Source organism: Ranitomeya imitator, chromosome 4 (assembly GCF_032444005.1).
Source record: "Ranitomeya imitator isolate aRanImi1 chromosome 4, aRanImi1.pri, whole genome shotgun sequence".
Classification (NCBI taxonomy): domain Eukaryota; kingdom Metazoa; phylum Chordata; class Amphibia; order Anura; family Dendrobatidae; genus Ranitomeya; species Ranitomeya imitator.
The window spans coordinates 571,951,601-571,970,547 of NC_091285.1; the positions used below are offsets into that span (position 1 = coordinate 571,951,601).

The 18,947-nt window shown below is 42.2% G+C and overlaps 1 protein-coding gene across 1 annotated transcript in view; it reads right to left on the minus strand.

The window, feature by feature from the left end:
• The window catches only part of PCSK6 (proprotein convertase subtilisin/kexin type 6), a 284,049-nt gene that overhangs the window by 39,425 nt on the left and 225,677 nt on the right, over positions 1–18,947 (minus strand). The window contains exons 12-14 of the mRNA XM_069766332.1: positions 13,415–13,603; positions 11,784–11,920; positions 6,770–6,946 (exon numbers count right to left, since the gene is read on the minus strand). Coding sequence (XP_069622433.1) covers positions 6,770–6,946; positions 11,784–11,920; positions 13,415–13,603 — 503 coding nt within the window. The remainder of the gene's footprint in view (positions 1–6,769; positions 6,947–11,783; positions 11,921–13,414; positions 13,604–18,947) is intronic.

Consider the following 18,947-nt stretch of genomic DNA (forward strand, 5'->3'; position numbering starts at 1 on the left):
GAGGGCATTATACAGAGATCTGCACAATGCAGAAAAGAGAAAGCATATACTGCCTCAGGAAGGGCAGAGAAAATAGGCTATAGAAAAAGAGTCAAAACACATGAGGACGTGCAGTATAGAAGCTGTGCTAATGCATGAGCTAATGAAGACAGCAGTATCCTTGATATGTCAATAGCTTACATCCAGCCTATATTACTGGGAGAAACACTCCCACAAAAGAATAATCTGAAGCTTAGCATAGGTTTCAAAATGCATACCAGGAGGTCATGAAAATACATGAAAAAAGAAACTTGGTACAATTTTATTAACTAAAAGGTAACTAATAACATATGTGAAAGATCTTTCCATGTTCATAGGCTTTAACACATTTTAAAGAATAAATGAACAACTGTGAATGTGTATATAATAACATTTTTAGTTTTACAAGCTGCAATAAAGTGTGTGATTCAGAGATTATAATGGTCAGTTTCTAGTGCATACATCTCCATGATGCTAATCTCTCAGTCATTTACTTGCAGGCAGAAGATGGGTGCAGAAATATGGCCGTAGTGACTGACCTAGCAGTATAGAGATGTTCATGCCACTCAATACCACGTGGCTGATTTCATTTTTCACATCATTGTGCAACTCTCTATTACTGCAAAACTTTCCAGTGTTTCATGATAAGTAGAACTTGGAGAAGCATCTTAACTTATGATTAAGTTTTCTGCAGACACAGATTACCATCATTTCCCCTCTTTCCTCTGCAGCTGGGAGCAGCTTAGCCTCAGTTTACATTCTTGATCTTTTCAGCATCGAAGCTACAAGTTCAAGAATGAATCCCAGCAGCTCAAATCATACATTATATATGCAACCAGTCCGAAACCAAGCAGAACTTGAGTGGAAAAGCAAAGTTACTTTCCGCTCAAATTAATAAGACATCTTGGAGACATAATACAAAATAAGTCCAGAAGTCACTACCCTGGCATTACCCGCCTCGATGCCATGCACACATCGAGTATATCGTTTACATTCATCTCTGTGCTCAGGTCAGAAACTTTTAGTGTGGAAATCTTAACTTGTGAAGCAAAGAAAACTTGATCATATGCCATTTTGGTTATTAGTAGAGCTGCGTTAATATGCTTGCCGAATAGCTGCAGCAGGAACCCGGCTAACTGGAGCGCTCCCGATAATCAGCAGTTCCTTGGCGCAGCTGCATGTGTGACGGGTGTGTGACAGTCACAATACACAGGCTCTCCATGCAGCCTGAACAGGGCTGCCACTAGGAATTTCGGGGCCCCATACTGGCAACATTTTCGGGGCCCCCTGGAGACTCCACCCAGGCTCCACCCCAGCTCCGCCTCCATCACGCAAACCTTCCACAGTCCCATTGCCCTTTCTTGGAAAAACTCCCCTTCTGCACCACGTTCTCACCAATCACACATTACCAGTTCCCATCACCAGATCACATACATAACGTGTATCTTTTGTATACTATTTTGTCCGGGCTCTACTCTACTGTAACTTATTAAACATTTGTTAAAATATCCAATACAATTTAGCTATATTTTTGTTTTTCAATTTTTAAAATAACCAATAATACCACATACAAGGAACAAAGACCGCCACACCATGACCAGATCACATATTACCACAACACAGTGACCGATTACTACAATACTGATCATCAATAAAATAAAACACAATACTAAAATCACCATAAGTGCCATTATACACAGGAGATCTGTACTTAGTATACAGTGTCAGTGTACAGGTAATACAGGGCTCACCGGTGACATTGTACACAGGAGCTCTGTATATAGTGTCAGTGTACTAGTAATACAGGGATCACCGGTGGACAGTGTACAGATAATACAGTGATCACCAGTGACATTATACACAGAAGATCTGTATATAGTGTCAGTGTAAAGGTAATACAGTGATCACTCGTGACATTGTACACAGGAGCTCTGTATATAATATACAGTGTATACTGTGTGTGTACACGTAATACACTGACTCACCAGTGACGTCTCGAGATGAAGTCTTCCATCTTTATTTTTCAGCTTCAACCAGCACAGACCGCCATCACTTCTTCCACCCAGGGCTCATCTCTGCAGGAAATAACACAGTTATTTAGAGCACTGCTTGCAGAGCACATTAATTTTTCCCGACTTCTACAATACACCAGATGAAGAAAAAAAGGTGACAGTGTCGCTCAGTAGAGTAATAGGACCCCCTTCATTGAAAACAGTATCCTCTAAAAATAAAATACATCACTGCAGTAATAATAGCCCTTGATTAGCCTAGAAAGTAATGATATTTCCCATCCTGGCCCCCTTGTGCCTCATTCTTGGCTCCAGCCATGTTCTCCCATCCTGCCCCCATATGAGCTCCCATCCTGCCTCCATATGAGCTCCAATCCTGCCCCATATGAGCTCCAATCCTGCCCCATATGAGCTGCCTTGTTACCTCATCTGAACTCCCATCCTGCCCCATCTAAGCTCCCATTCTGCCCCATATGAGCTCCCATTGTGCCCCATATGAGCTCACATCCTGCAGCTATATGAGCTGCCATCTTTCTCCCACAATAGCTGCCATCCTGCCCTCATAAGCTCCCGTTCTGCCCCATATGAGCTCCCATCCTGCCCATATGAGCTCCCATCCTGCCCCCTGTGAGCTACCATCGTGCTCCCATATGAGCTCCCATCCTGCCTCCATATGAGCTCCTGTACTGCCCCCATGAGCTCCCATTCTACCCCCATGAGCTCCCATCCTGCCCCCATATGAGCTCCCATCCTACCCCCATATGAGCTCTCATCCTGCCACAATATGAGCTCCCATTCTGCCCCCATATGAGCTCCCATCCTGCCCCATATGAGCTCCCATCCAGCCCCCATATGAGCTCCAATCCTGCCCCATGAGCTCCCATCCTGCCCCCATATGAGCTGTCATCCAGCCCCATGAGCTCCCATCCTGGCCCCATATGAGCTCCCGTCCTGCCCCCATATGAGCTCCCATCCTGTGGCTTTCAGTACAAAAAGAAAGTAAAAAAATTTTTCCTTACCTGGCCACGGCCCAGCGGTGCCCTCTCCCTCATTTATTTGAGGTGTGGATGCGCCGACGCATGACAGTGACGTTATACGCCGGCGACGTGTGCGCCGATGTCAGCTGCTGGCCTGTGATAGGCTGGCGGCAGGTAACTATTGCTGTGCAGAAATCCGGTGGCTTTCTGTACCGCAATATATTGCAACTGAATGTGCCTCCTCAGATGCACATTTGTTTGAAAATTGCGGGCTAGGAAACCAGATTGCAGCACCACTTCTTGACAGTTCGGGCAACTGCCTACTATTTTTACAAGCAGTGTCACTGAACCCGTGAGAGCCCCCTGAATCCCACCACTGCAGTCAGTGACTTAGGGTATGTTCCCATGGTCTGTAAACGCTGGGGGTTGGACGCTGCATACAACCGCCATGTCCAACCCGCAGCGTCCAGATGTTAACGCATAGTGGATGGCATCTGAAGAAATCTCATCTCCAGTATGCGTTCACGGACGCCTCCGGTTTCTCTATGCATACGCACATGTGGTGCGTCTTTCCAGACGCAGCATGTCAATTTAGCTTCGGAGACGCTCCGTCTCTGCAAGATCAATATCACCGTCCAATGTATTGGACGCGGTGATTCCACATGGTTCAATGAACACAGGCGGAATCACCGGTGTTCAAAAGCCGGCAGCGCTTTGGAAGGAGCGGACATGTGCTGTGTCCAAAGCGCTGCTGGTTTCTGCCTGTGGAAACATACCCTTAGGGTCTGTTTCCATGGTCAGTAAACGTTGTGGAATGGATGCGGCATCCAACCCGCAGTGGCCAGATGTTACAGCATAGTGCTGCTTCCCTGTGGAGACGGACATGCAGCGCGTCTTTCCAGACAGCAGCATGTCAATTTATCATGCGGAGATGCTCAGTCTCCCAAAAGTAAAAGTCCCCGCACACTGTTTTGGACGTGGCGATTCCGCCACGTAGTATATTGCATATTGCCCAGTCACATAGTATATTGCCCAGCCACGTAGTATATTGCCCAGCGACATAGTATATTGCACAGCCCACGTAGTATATTACCCAGCCACGTAGTATATTGCCCAGCGACATAGTATATTGCACAGCCCACGTAGTATATTGCCCAGCCACATAGTATATTTTCCAGCCACATAGTATATTGCCCAGCCACATAGTATATTGCCCAGCCACATAGTATATTGCCCAGTGACGTAGTATACAGCAGAGTCACGTAGTATATTGCCCAGCCACGTAGTATATTGCTCAGTCACGTAGTATATTGCCCAGTCACATAGTATACAGCACAGAGCCACGTAGTATATTGCACAGCGATGTAGTATACAGCACAGAGCCACGTAGTATATTGTACAGCGACGTAGTATACAGCAGAGCCGCGTAGTATATTGCCCAGCTACGTAGTATATTGCCCATCCACGTAGTATATTGCCCAGTGACGTAGTATACAGCACAGAGCCATGTAGTATATTGCCCAGCCACGTAGTATATTGCCCAGTCACGTAGTATACAGCACAGAGCCACGTAGTATATTGTACAGCGACGTAGTATACAGCAGAGCCGTGTAGTATATTGCCCATCCACATATGTCACAGGTTTTAAAAAAAACAAAAAACAAAAAAAACATATACTCACCTTCCGAGGGCCACATGTAGTTCGATCAATTGACCGTGACGTCATGGCAGGTCCTTCTCCCATACCACCGGAACCTGCCGCTTGCATGGAGCGGTCACCGGAGCGTAGCCAGGAGCGGGAAAGGTGGCGGAAGGTGAGTATATAATTTTTTTTTTTTATTCTTAACATTAGATGTTTTTACTATTGACGCTGCATAGGCAGCATCAATAGTAAAAACTTGGTCACACAGGGTTAATAGCGGCGGTAACGGAGTGAGTTACCCGCGGCATAGCGCGGTCCATTACCGCTGGCATTAACCCTGTGTGAGCGGTGACAGCTGGGAGTATGCGGGCGCCGACTGCAGGAGAGTAGGGAGGGACTAATCGGAATGTGGCCGTCGCTGATTGGTCGCGGCAGCCATGACAGGCAGCTGGCGAGACCTATCAGCGACTTGGATTCCATGACAGACAGAGGCTGCGACCAATGAATATCCGTGACAGACAGAAAGACGGAAGTGACCCTTAGACAATTATATAGTAGATATATATAAACTTCTCACCTGTGTCTTGCCTCTCTGTTGTGTTTTCTGTCTCTCTTATTACATCTTTTCTCTCTCCCGCTCTGATTTTTATATTTCCTTTCTGCCTCTTCTCCCTGCTGGTCTCTGGCTCCACCCCCGACATTTAGCCCCGCCCCTCCATGGCTCTTCACAGTGTGAGAGCTGTGACACTGTTGGAGGGGAGGGATCCGATGATTCTGCTGCTGCCTGCAGGTGCGGGGGTGAGTCACAGCATGTGCTACACTGCAGCCACTCTCTGCACGGCCGCGCGCACTGCCAGCGTTCTGCTCCAGTCCTCATTATGCAGAGAGGGCAGGAGCAGAGAATGAGTGCCGCAGCCACGCTGATACCCGGCGTTCCAGCACGCCGGCTTAGTACCAGGTGAGCAGAAGTGAGGGGCCCGCTCGGGGCCCTCTCTGCTCACCGGCCCCCATACGCCAGTAAGGGCTGTAATGCCCTGATGGCGGCCCTGAGCCTGATTATCGGGAGTGCTCCAGCTATCCAGGTTCCCGATGCAGCTTCTTCGGTAAGCGCTATAGCTTGCCGAATAAGGAGGGAGCCGACGAAGTTCGTTCATATCTACTTATTAGCCATGCAGATTTTTGACTTTGGAACAAATTGCAATAATTATTCACAATAATCTGTAAAGAGGTTACGGAGTTAATGAAAATGTATACAACTTTCAAAGGCTAGGTTCATATTTCCATATGGGCTCGTTTTTGCTTTTAAAATTTAGAAACCGAATGAAGGTCTAAAATGGAACTGCTACGTAAATGATGCAAACAGAGGCAGATGTGCATAATTGATTATTATGGGATGAGTCGGGGTTCTGTTATGTGTCAGCCTTTAAAAAGGAAAAGTTCTACATGACGAGCTTTTTAATCCGTTCGAAAATCAGACAAAAAATAAAAATAAAGATGTACCCCATAACACTCAATGAGCTCGCACTTCACAATCACTTCTGCAACAGATCCATTTGGTAAATTAATTCTCTTTTTTGTTCCTAAAACGGAACAGACCATCATAATGACCAAACTGAAATGCTGACATAGCCTAATAACCTTTATGTTACAATTTCTCACCATAATTGAGATATTTGTTTGTAGGCAGTGAATGAGAACAGTCCTCGTACTGAACGTGCAATCCAGGACTCCGCCATTCTTGGTCTCAGCTGAAAAGTGGATCAAATTGTATCTAGTCCAAGCAATTGTCTGTGAGCCAAGTAGTATAAAGTAGCTGCACAAATATCTGCAGTTTGATACAGTGTCAGTCTGAATTCCAGGCGGTTTAGCGGAGAACAATCATTAATTAGACTCGGTACAATTGTATCCAGTGAATTCAAGTAATGAAAAACTAAGGACATTCCTTAGCAGGGTATTTTTCAATGAAAAAGGTCGAAACTCTTTCTTTAGGGTCTCAGTTGCTACATCTTTAATGACTTGACTTCTGATCAACTAATGTTGAGAAAAGACTAATTACACATGCAAGAACAAGAATACATCTGTTAAGCGACTTTGTACATGCATGACATACCCTAGACTTGTACCTGAATACTCGTCCTCTTCCTCAAAATCCAAGTGACTTTGAAAGAATGCAACTTTAGATGGCTCCATATCGATGCTGGATAAATCCAGGGCTTTTGTTCTTGCATAATGAAAGCTCAGAGGGTGATATGGATGCTCAGCAGTACCATGAAGTATCAGGGTCCATTCTTTCAGCTTCCCTAGAAAACAAATTGGTAACTTGATAAATGATAGACAAATCAGAATGTTCTGTACTCAGAAGGAGCAACAAGATACCAACGCGGTGGCGGAAGATAGAAAAACTGATTTTTTTTAATTTTTAATTTTTTTTTTTAGTAGGGCGACTAAGGCTGGGAGCTTACGATCCGGAACTAGCAGCGCTTTGTAATATCTCTTGTGGAGACGCGGTCTGGAAAGACGCGACGCATGTCAGTCTCTGCAGGTGTCTGTGGATGCATGGTGGGTATGGGATGTCACAATGCTGTAACATCTGGCTGCTGCGAGTTTGACGCTGCATAAATACGCAGCAACTCCGGATCGTGGGCACATACACTAAGACCAATGTCTTCACTTTGTAAATCCGTACATAAAGAATACAGTTTGGAATATATTTCATAAATCAAAATTATTCTTAAAAGTTTTCAGACTGGTTAAAAATGTAATCCCAAACCAGATCTGTTATATTACCCAGTAACAAAAGAAGTGAAAGTTCACATGAGTCATAAAATTAATATTCTATTAAATACATTTTTTTTAAACAATTAAAAAAAAAATAAAAAATCAGAAAAAGTGCTGCTAACAGAGGAAGGACACAGACTATTTTCTGCACATAAAGTACTAGAAACCGTGTATCTATTATTGTGGCTGGTATTGTTGAGTGTAAAATTGTAAAACATTTTATAATATTATAGTAGTGCAAATCAAAGAATAAGATTATTTTAGGTGGTCTGTTGTGGAGATAAGAATTTCATGAGAGTTATTTGATTTGCACTCATAGAATTATAGATAAAAACAAAAAATATTTTACTTTCAACAATAGATAATCATAGATTGCATTTGTCATTATGAGTAACTTCCAAACACAATACAGATACACTTTATTATCTGTATATATGGTACTTCAGTCTGTAACCTTCCTGGTTCAGATTTTATTGCAATAATGTATTTAATAAAATAGCAACTGTATGACTTCTATGAACTTTTACGTTTGTTACTGAATAATACACCAAGCTGGGTCACGATGACATTTTATTCAGTTTGAAGTGTTTATTCTGATTGTGGGTTTGTTTATATAAGGACTTTTTATTGTTATGATGGTTAAAAATGTAAGTAGTGATACTCGCCATCATCGATTGCATATGGACTAGTGATGAGCAAATATACTCATTGCTCGGGTTTTCCCGAGCACGCTTGGGTGACCTCCGAGTATTTTTTAGTGCTCTAAAATTTAGTTTTCGTCGCCGCAGCTGCATGATTTATTGCTGCTAGACAGCTTGGACACATGTGGGGATTCCCTAGCAACCAGGTAACCCCCACATGTAATCAGGCTGGCTAGCAGCTGTAAATCATGCGGCTGCATCAACAAAAACTAAATCTCCGAGCACTAAAAAATACTCGGAGACCACCCGAGCATGCTCGGGAAAACCCGAGCAACGAGTATACTCCCTCATCACTAATACGGACGCATCTTGTGCCACCCTGAGAATGGAGGCATAAGAAATTATGTTCTGCCCCCAGGGCTGTGGAGTTGGAGTCAAAGCCCATTTTGGTGGATCATGGAAATTGAGGAGTCGGAGGTTTGGCTTAAAGACTCCACAGCATTGTCAGGGCTGAGGAGTCGGAGTCGTGGAGTCGGAGCCCATTTTGGGCCTGCCCGCCCCTGGTTCATTATCACCAGAAGCAACCTGTGTGGCTCACACAGTCCAGATGGATGTGTAAAACTACAGGATGCCCCGGTGAGGATGCGTTCGTTCCATTTAACTAAGGTGGGTGTGTTTCACAGCAGGACAACCTGGAAGTAACCACCTATTATAACGGTGTCTGAAAATAACGTTTGGGTACTGCCATTATTTAAGGAAAGGAGCTAGAATGTGATATATAGCATATAAAATAGCTGCAAATGTGGTTTTGTATATCTACCCAGCTGACTTGATGCTGCTGCTAATGCCACAAAAAACACTCCCCTGATGTATCAGTAGAAAAAGTAAAGTGTTAGTTTGTGAGAGCACCTGTGGCAAAGAAAATCCTTTGTATGGGGTAATGTGTGGCTTCTGACTGATATGCCCCTCCAAAATATACTACAGGATTTTGAAAAACATCCCTATGAACCCCAAGGGTGAATAGTTAAGGGCGAGATCGTACTTTTATTTATACATTCCTGAACACTGAATATTTTCATATGGTTTTATGTCTACAATATTTTCTCTAATACAATTTATGTTGTGCTTGTATTGGACATCATTGATCTGCTTTGTGATACATAAGGTGGACAAATCTGGCATCATACAATTGATTCTGAACATTGTGGTCTATATTTGTGGTTGTTTTGTCTTTGGATGGCCAAGAGGCTTTTTAATCATTTTATATTAAAATAAATATTTTAATAGTGCTACCTTTGCTGTAACTAGTGTTAATTAGTTATTAGCTAAAATGTTTAGGTTAACCATGTAGTTCCATACTTTAGCGCACCCCAAGGCAGCACATGACTTATTTCACAAAGCATTTTTATTTCAAAAGTATGCAAACTCTCTTAGTTGCATCTCTTTGCATTTGGAAGTAACATCTGTTTCAGAAGTTGTCAGCACCTTCCTGGCGTTATGCTGTTTAATACAATGTCATGAATAAATTACCATTTGCGGGATGAACTGTATATATTTATCTCCTCTATATTCATCAGGGTTAATTGCGGGCGGTGTGGAGCACACAAGGGACAAATCTATTCACAAAGTGACTCATCTGTTTTTGCACAAAGTTATTTTTTCGCATTAACTGTAATTTTTTTGACAATTTAATAAAATGAAATGAGGAGGCAACGCTATGAAGTGCATGACAGCAGGGACATTATTGAATTTGTGCATTCAATAAAAAAAAAATACACAGACATAGCCAAAAATTACCATATTTGGCATCTATAAATATTATATATGAATATTACAGCTTATATGGTGTAAGTTGTTAAGATGTAACTAGATTTATGACAAGAGCGATACTTACCGTAGATAAACTTAAAAAGACCAAGAACCTTATATAACCGACATGCATTTTAACAGTTAAACTGAGAAGTTAAATGTGTGTTTCTGACGGAAATGTTTTGTTTTCAGAGAGAGAAAACACATAATATGAAAAAGCTCCATGACTAATGCTCATTATAGACTCATGTTCTCACCCTTCCTGGCCCATTTCTCGCACACTGACAGATGTTCAACTTATCGCTGTTTGATCTGGGATCAGCACGTGGGCTGACAGTCCATTTCTTATGTAAGTTGGCTGCTGCTCCTCACCCACCCAAGAGAACATCTTGTGGTCAACATCCTCTCAGGGCCCCTGATTTTCTTTACTTAGCTGATGTCAAGCCGGGATCCTCCTTACTAAGCAAATTAATGGTAAGCGATGTATGAAATGGGAACGGACTCTACAGAGTATGCAGATCTTCACTCAAGACATTTTTTGTAATGTTTATAGGCAATCGCAAAGAAGGAGAACAGGTGAAGTTTGACATAATGGTCTTCTAAACAACGTGCCCCAATGGATTATTGAGTACCAGCTCTTGGGTCATCTGCAGTTCCTCATCTTTGGCCAAGATGGGATATCTTGGGCCAAGATGGGGTCACTAGGACATGGACATTCTCACTGACAACAGTACTAAAAGTCTACAATCTCAGCCAGGAGACCCAACATTGGTTCAGATTCATGAAAACCGTGTAAAAGAAAAATTGACTATTGCCCAAAGCAGCCTTTTATATTTTTAAGCACAAAATATAAAACTGACTGTTTGCAATGGGCAACAAAAATTATTTCTTGTGTGTTGGCTATACACATTAGATGACTGTCAGCTAAACTATAGCTCGGTTGATATCTCTACTCCATTAACAAAGACCACCAAGCTCGGCCAAGCACTCGTGTGTTCTCTATGAGAGCCAATGCCGGAATTATCTTCCCAGTGTAAGAATCGGCCAAATGAATTCCAAACACCTGATCCTTATGTTCCTCAACATTGTCTGTCATGTGACATTAGATGATATGCATATAGAACCGAAATCAGAGGGAAGGACTGGTCCCAATTTTTGGTCTTCATGTTTAGCAAGAATTTCTATTATAAAATTCAATTTTGGTCATTTTTTCTCCTCATATGCACACATATATATATAGGTCTCATTTTCTTTTATAAGGTGTTTATATGAAATATACATTTTATAGTGTTTGCGTTAGCGAGTGTATGTGTGTATACATACACACATATATATATAGCTATAATGCAGTCATCAAAGCAAAAGGTGGCTACTTTGAAGAACCTAGAATATATGACATAAAAAAAGTGTGAAACAACTGAAATTAAGTATATAATTCCACATGTGTTAATTCATAGTTTTGATGCTTTCAGTGTGAATGTACAATTTTCATAGTCCTGAAAATACAGAAAAATCTTTAAATGAGGTGTGTCCAAACTTTTGGTCTGTACTGTATATACACATACATGTACACACACACAAACACATCCACTCGCTAACGCAAACACTATAAAATATATATTTCATAGAAACAACATATAAAAGAAAATGAGAACTATATATGTGTGCGCACATGAGGAGAAAAAATGACCAAAATTGAATTTTATAATAGAAATTCTTGCTAAACTTGAAGACCAAAAATTGGGACCTGCCCCCCTATGCAGCATCCAACACGTCACTTAAGCTGGGCAAGAACCAGATATACCTAAATACTATATTCAAATATATAGGAAACTATATTAATTAAATGTTAATGTGCGTCTTCTATTTAGTCTGCCCATTTTCCATATACCACAAATAGAACAGTTACCCTGGGTCTCAGGATTACGCAGCTGTGATGGAATGTCATGAATTTCCAGCATCCATTCCCCTTCAGCTTTTTCACCCCAGCAATGAACAGTCATGAACTCCCAGTTCTTGAAGCCTTCATTTGAGTAATCAAACGTCCTGTAAGACAAAACAGCTGCTTATTCAAGAAGTTTAGCCCCTAACTACTGCTCACATTGTGGCTGCCTATGTGCTAAGAGACAGGTCCGCTGCTCACGCTAATACATAGACATCTGAGCGCTTTTTGCACTGAAGTCAAAGTCCACAGCGATGTCCCTTCTAGGCAACATCTTGAAGGGTAAGGTGGGATTCTCACATATGCGTTTCTTAGCTCAGATTGCAATGAACAGACCTGCTGCAAGTCTCCTGACCCAAACTCTACAGCCTGATATATGCCTTTATATAGTTTGTGTTAGGAGACCCCCGGGCAGTCTGAGAATCACGCTCCGTCCTCAAATAGAGAACACTTGTGTGTGCGAATCCAGTTTTTCTGGATTTTATAGCAGATCGTGCCCCCAATCCACATCAAAAGCTGCTAAAAATAAGATTTCTTCATGCAGACTCATCACAAAATCCACATCAAAACTGCTTAGACAAGCAATTATACTACAGCAGCTAATCAGCCATGATGTTTTGGGAATCTACTTGTCACCAACACAGCATCACCAATTGGTGTTACCCTAATCATGGACACAGGACTGTTCTCATGGATATCCAAGGCTGTGCGCACACAGTTTGATAAGTGCAGTGCAGAAACTGATTGAAAACTCTCCAAATCCTCCTCCAAATCTCAAAACTCCTCAAAATCTAAGTTTCCGCACAATTTCTATCCTGTAAACTCAGGCAAAAGACTATCTATATAGCCTAAAGCTATATTTTGGAATGGTGAAATTTCTGATTACACATTTCAAGCATTGTGGTTTATTCATATTAATGTCAGCACAATGTTCGAACCTTTCAATGATAACTACAGTGAAATAGATTTTGTGGTTTTTCACTCCTGACAACCAATGTCGTTGTTGAAGACAAATTTACAAGAGGTTTTCTATTTTTTCTACATCTAATAAGATTATAAAAATGCCAGCAACCTTTCCCCCCCTTATATATTTTCTTACATTTCTCCCTCCAGCAATACCCATCTCTGGCTGTAAGGAGGCTGGCTGCAGAACGAGCCCTCCCCCGATGCACTATATTTTACAGAAGACCAGTATCAAAGCTCGGCCCCTGAGCAACAGCCCCACCACCTAAACAATCTGCTAGCAGAAGCCAAGATCATGGAGAAATTGACCTTTGCTTCCAGAGTATGCAGATATATCCACATGCTAATATACTGTACACTCTTGGCAATTTCAATAACTTACCATGGGTTAAAAAACGAAAGGAAAAAAACAAAAAACCCCTTTTCTTCCTCACAGATTCAACCTCAGGCTTTCATTGCCAATCTTGTGCATCTCTGTCCCTAAATGCAAATGTCAGATGCCCTTCATAACTGAATGCTGGTCACAGTGTTGATATCACCATGCTGTGGCCAGTGATTGGCTTCCAAGGTGACCAGATGAATACCTACGGAAAATTCTGCACACATGGACAACGAGACGGGTATAAGTAACTTACCTGCGGGCCAAAAGTTGAGATTTTGTCCCTGATGGAGAAATTAGGTTTATCTGTAGGTCCCCTCTACGTGGATGGGATATGGTGACCCTCACAACAACATGCTCGAGATATGCCACATGCTGCCCGCTGTGGTCTGCACAGGCGTCTGTCTGTGTGGTGGTTCGTATGAGCTGGTCAGCTCTGATGAATCTAATTTATAGATTAAAAACACAGAGGGGAAACGGTTAAAAGGGTTATCCATAGGATATGTCATCAATATCAGATTGGTTGGGACTGAACACCTGGCACTGCCACCAATCAGCTGGTGGTGGCCAGACGTAAACAGTGAATGGAGCCGAATACCATAGCTTTATACTCTGCAGTTGGTGTCCCAAGGGTACGGAGGATCAGCAACAAGCCATTATGAGTTTGCAGATACCAAACATGTATAGGTTCTTTTTTATTTGAGGGTTGAAAAAAATATCCAACATTTGTTTAAAAAAAAAGTAACTGAAATGATGAATGCAGCGCAAAAAAGTATAAAAACACCAAAAACTTGACAAAAAAGAGGTGCAAATGCAATAATAAAGTGAACCCAAAATCTTTCCATTTATGTTACTTCGTACAATGCACACAAAGGACACTTGTATATTTTGTAAGATATGTAGCGTGTTAGATTTCAACTTGAGCATCCATTGTACAAGTGAATTTCCTGATTAGAGCATTTACACACAGATGTCAGGGCAGAGTTTCACACTCCCAATGGATATCACTGCATGTCAACAAGTGATTTAGGAAAGTGTTGAACACGCCATGAATATTCAGTGTCCCATTTCATTTAGTGCATTTAGCAAGTACTTTGTTTTGTGCACAAATCACCCATTTAACTCCATCTTTAAGAACTATTAAAAGCATTTACCATATATTGCAAGGTCCTGGGCTTCAGGGCTACACCACAGTAAATGCATGGCCCAGGTTTATGGTATATTAGGGTTAGAATGTCTTTACAGTGTACTTTTTGTACAAAAACAAACAAACAAAACAAAAAAAAAATCGATATCCGGGGACAGACTGACGTTGTGAAATGCACAGATCTTTCAAGGCATTATGTTAAAAATAAAAAGGAAATTAAAAGCAAATGTTCATAAAACATTAATATATTAGTAAGAATACAAAATAACCAAGATAACTTTTATAGTTTAATAAACTGAAGCGTTTGAGATTTAATAGTTTTTTTTGTTTGTTTTTTTTAAATTAAATACTGTGGTTTGGGGATTGGGAGTATATTGGCTTGACAGCTGTAAACATGTAGAAAAAAAGCATTTAGAGTCATTAAGTATAGGAAAAATCACTGAATATGGGACATTAATCTCTGCCCAGATCCCAGAGCAGCGTTAGGACAATATTCAGGGAGAGGAAGGAGGTTAAGAATTGACCAAATCTATTGTGAATGGTGGATCGACATAACGTCCCTAAGGCTTCTTTTACACTTGCCTTGATTTTTGCAGGCCGTATTACTGTAATTTTCATGGTCTGCCACAAAAACAGGCCACAAAAATCTTGTGAATCGCCGTTTTTATGGTTTCTAATATGGTATTTGCGATCCCCAAATACCTTCGTGAGATTGTAAAGCAAAAACTAGCTTCCGTTGTTTTTGCTGCCCCATTGATTTTCAATGGGAGCCGTGTCCGTATATTGTGAAAAATATCGAGCAGCCTCGATATTTTTTCACGGCCATAAATACGGCCCTGACGGCCATACGGCGTTCCAATAAATTTATGCGGCCCGTTTTTGCCACCCCTTAGAAATCTATTGGGGCTGCAAAAACACGGCAAGTGTAAAAGAAACCTAAAAGCCAGAATACAATTGGACCCAGTCCATCCATATGCTAGTTATAGACGCTTCCTTTAGTGGTAGATGCTTCAACTAGTTCTATTTTAACGGGACTTATCCCCATGAAGATGTTAAAATATGAGGCAATAGGATTGATAAAATGAATAAAATACGAGGTTTAAAAAGGATAATACAAAACAGAATGCACAGAAATGTCTGAATACCAGCATAGGCTGTATTAATGTGCGATACTTGATTTAATATGTATACAGATACACATTTATAATGTATGATTAAGCAAGGAACCTATTCGCACCGTACATGATTCCTTCAACACATCCAAAATCCAATAAAAATGGCCGCATTTTCTGGATACGGATGAACGATTGTAAATATGACTAACAATATTACAGCTGCCACAAAATCTGGTTTGTAGAGCATCAATACGAAAAAAAACAACATTAGGCAGGAGGAAAGTGATGACAAGAGAAACCAGAGGAGGGAAAAGGGTAGATCTTCTATATAAGACCCAGAGTAACAAAATAATATTATGATAACCCATCAGTGTCAGTGATATTTGCACAGATTGCCGTACGCACACATTACTAGGTGACCTAGTATGAATGCAGCTTTCACAAGTCTCCTTCGAGGCACACAGCTGGGACTGACAAAATTACTCAGATTAAATGTAAATATTTTAGCAAATTCTCAGGAGAACTCCAGGCATTTCACAGAATGACTTCATCTACAGGGTTCCCAAAAACAGCACTATCTGCTGGCACCCAACACAGAAATCAATCAGCTACTGACTAAGAGCTGGAAATGTCAGACTTCATGGCTATCAACAAGAAAAACAGTTCTGCACCCAATACAGAAACAAAGTTGTATGGCAAATTCAACATTTTGCTCCCTAGACAGCACAGTAAACTACCAACAGTATGGTCTTCTAAACCGTGTCGGATGGTATCGCAAGCAGATTTTTGCATGCCCACATAAATGGTAAATTCTTTAGTATGTGCACTTTTCATCTATTTTGTATAGGGAAAAGAAAACTACAGCGTGGCAACTAAAACTGAGCAGCCCCACAAGAAAAAATAAATAAATAACAGCATAGAGTTGAGGAAAATGACTCCCAGGACCAAGTGTAAAAGGTACCGTCACACTAAAACGACGCTGCAGCGATACGACAACGATGTCGATCACTGCAGCGTCGCTGTTTGGTCGCTGGAGAGCTGTCACACAGACAGCTCTCCAGCGACCAACGATCCCGAAGTCCCCTGGTAACCAGGGTAAATATCGGGCTACTAAGCGCAGGGCTGCGCTTAGTAACCCGATGTTTACCCTGGTTACCAGCGTAAACGTAAAAAAAAAAAAAAACACTACATACTTACATTCCTGTCGCGTCCCTCGGCGCTGTGCTTCTCTGCACTGACAGTGAGCGCTGGACAGCCGGAAAGCACAGCGGTGATGTCACCGCTGTACTTTACGGCTGGCCGGCGCTCACCAGTCGGTGCGGGAAGCTGAAGGCGAGGGACACGACCAGACACCGGGAAGGTAAGTATGTAGTGTTTTTTTTTTTTACATTTACACTGGTAACCAGGGTAAATATTGGGTTACTAAGCGCGGCCCTGCGCTTAGTAACCCGATGTTTACCCTGGTTACCAGTGAAGACATCGCTGAATCGGCGTCACACACGCCGATTCAGCGATGTCAGCGGGAGATCCAGCGACGAAATAAAGTTTCAAACGATCTGCTACGACGTACGATTGTCAGCGGGGTCCCTGATCGCAGTAGCGTGTCAGACACAGCGAGATCGTAAGGATATCGCTGGAACGTCACGGATCGTGCCGTCCTAGCGATCAAAGTGCCACTGTGTGATGGTACCCTTAAGGTACCGTCACACTGAACGATATCGTTAACGATATCGTTGCTTTTTGTGACGTAGCAGCGATATCGTTAACTAAATCATTCTGTGTGACAGCGACCAACGATCAGGCCCCTGCTGGGAGATCGTTGGTCGCTGGGGAAAGTCCAGCACTTTATTTTGTCGCTGGATCTCCCGCTGACATCGCTGAATCGGCGTGTGTGACGCCGATTCAGCAATGTCTTCACTGGTAACCAGGGTAAATATCGGGTTACTAAGCGCAGGGCCGCACTTAGTAACCCGATGTTTACCCTGGTTACCAGCGTAAATGTAAAAAAACCAAATACTACATACTTACATTCCCGGTGTCTGGTCAGGTCCCCCGCCGTCAGCTTCCCGCACTGACTGGTGAGCGCCGGCCAGCCGTAAAGCAAAGCACAGCGGTGACGTGACCGCTGTACTTTACGGCCGGCGCTCAGTCAGTGCTGGAAGCTGAAGGCGAGGGACGTGACCAGACACCGGGAATGTAAGTATGTAGTGTTTGTTTTTTTACATTTACAACGGTAACCAGGGTAAACAGCGGGTTACTAAGCACGGCCCTGAGCTTAGTAACCCGATGTTTACCCTGGTTACTCGGGGACTTCAGGATCGTTGGTCGCTGGAGAGCGGTCTGTGTGACAGCTCTCCAGCGACCAAACAGCAACGCTGCTGCGATTGACATAGTTGTCGGTATCGCTGCAGCGTCGCTTAGCGTGACGGTACCTTAACAGGCCAAATTAATCAGATTAAACACGAGTATAGTTTGGACAGAGTATACCCCAGAGGATTAACTGTCCAAGGCCAAACTGTACCCAGGGGTGTAAAATAGCCTAGGCCAAACTATTCTCCCACCCCCACAGGCTACAATATACTGTACCTCTATATTTTATGAGCTTATGTAAATAAGATTTTAGATGCCATTTTTTAATAATTTAAAACTTGCACGTAGTGGGAAGGTATTTGTGCTGTTAATCACATGATGAATATTGATCTTACAATATAACGTGACTGGTAATGGACAACAACAGTCATTACATCTGAGATTACACGGTTGTCCATTAACATAAGTGCTTTTACCTTAGAATGCAATTGTAACTTGATCTTAATGATCTCTTCACTGGTTTTCTCACCGTCTCTGGTTGAAAAGTGTGCAGATCGGTTTCTATCATACTCAGACACACGGTTGCATTTAATCTGTAACTACTGAGAAGTGCGGTAGGAATCTTTACCTCATTATATCTTTGCGGAAATTAATATTTTTACTGATTGAAGATTTTCTGTTTCATGTACTAAAAGTCTGTGTGTTTAGAACTTTAATATTTAAGTCCGTTATCCTATCACGTAACTTATCTGACAAACATTAACCCACAATGAGATGGTGAAAAATGAAGTAATTCTTGTGTACATCACTCAACACTTCTGATATTAAGAAGTGTATTATCTGGCATGAAGGGGTATGAAATGGCTTAGGTCATAAGACACCCGAGGTATAATCAGGACTAGGCCGCTTTAACCCCAGGTGTAGTCTAGACTTGGGGTATACTATGGTCTGTTACAATGGGTCTAGTAGTCACGCTGGCAAGTGCACTATGAATTTCCTATCACCTATCGGCATCCTTGGGATCTCTTCTGATTAGTGGGAGACAAACTCATGATATTACAGATGAACACTAATCAGACAGGGCACCAAGGATGCAGACCGGTAGATGGAGGTTTACAGTGCTCTGGAGTACAGATATGACCGCTGGACCAGCGTCCTGGGAAAAAGTTTTGCTTAACTCTAGAGAGATATGCATTCTACAATTCTAGGTCATATCA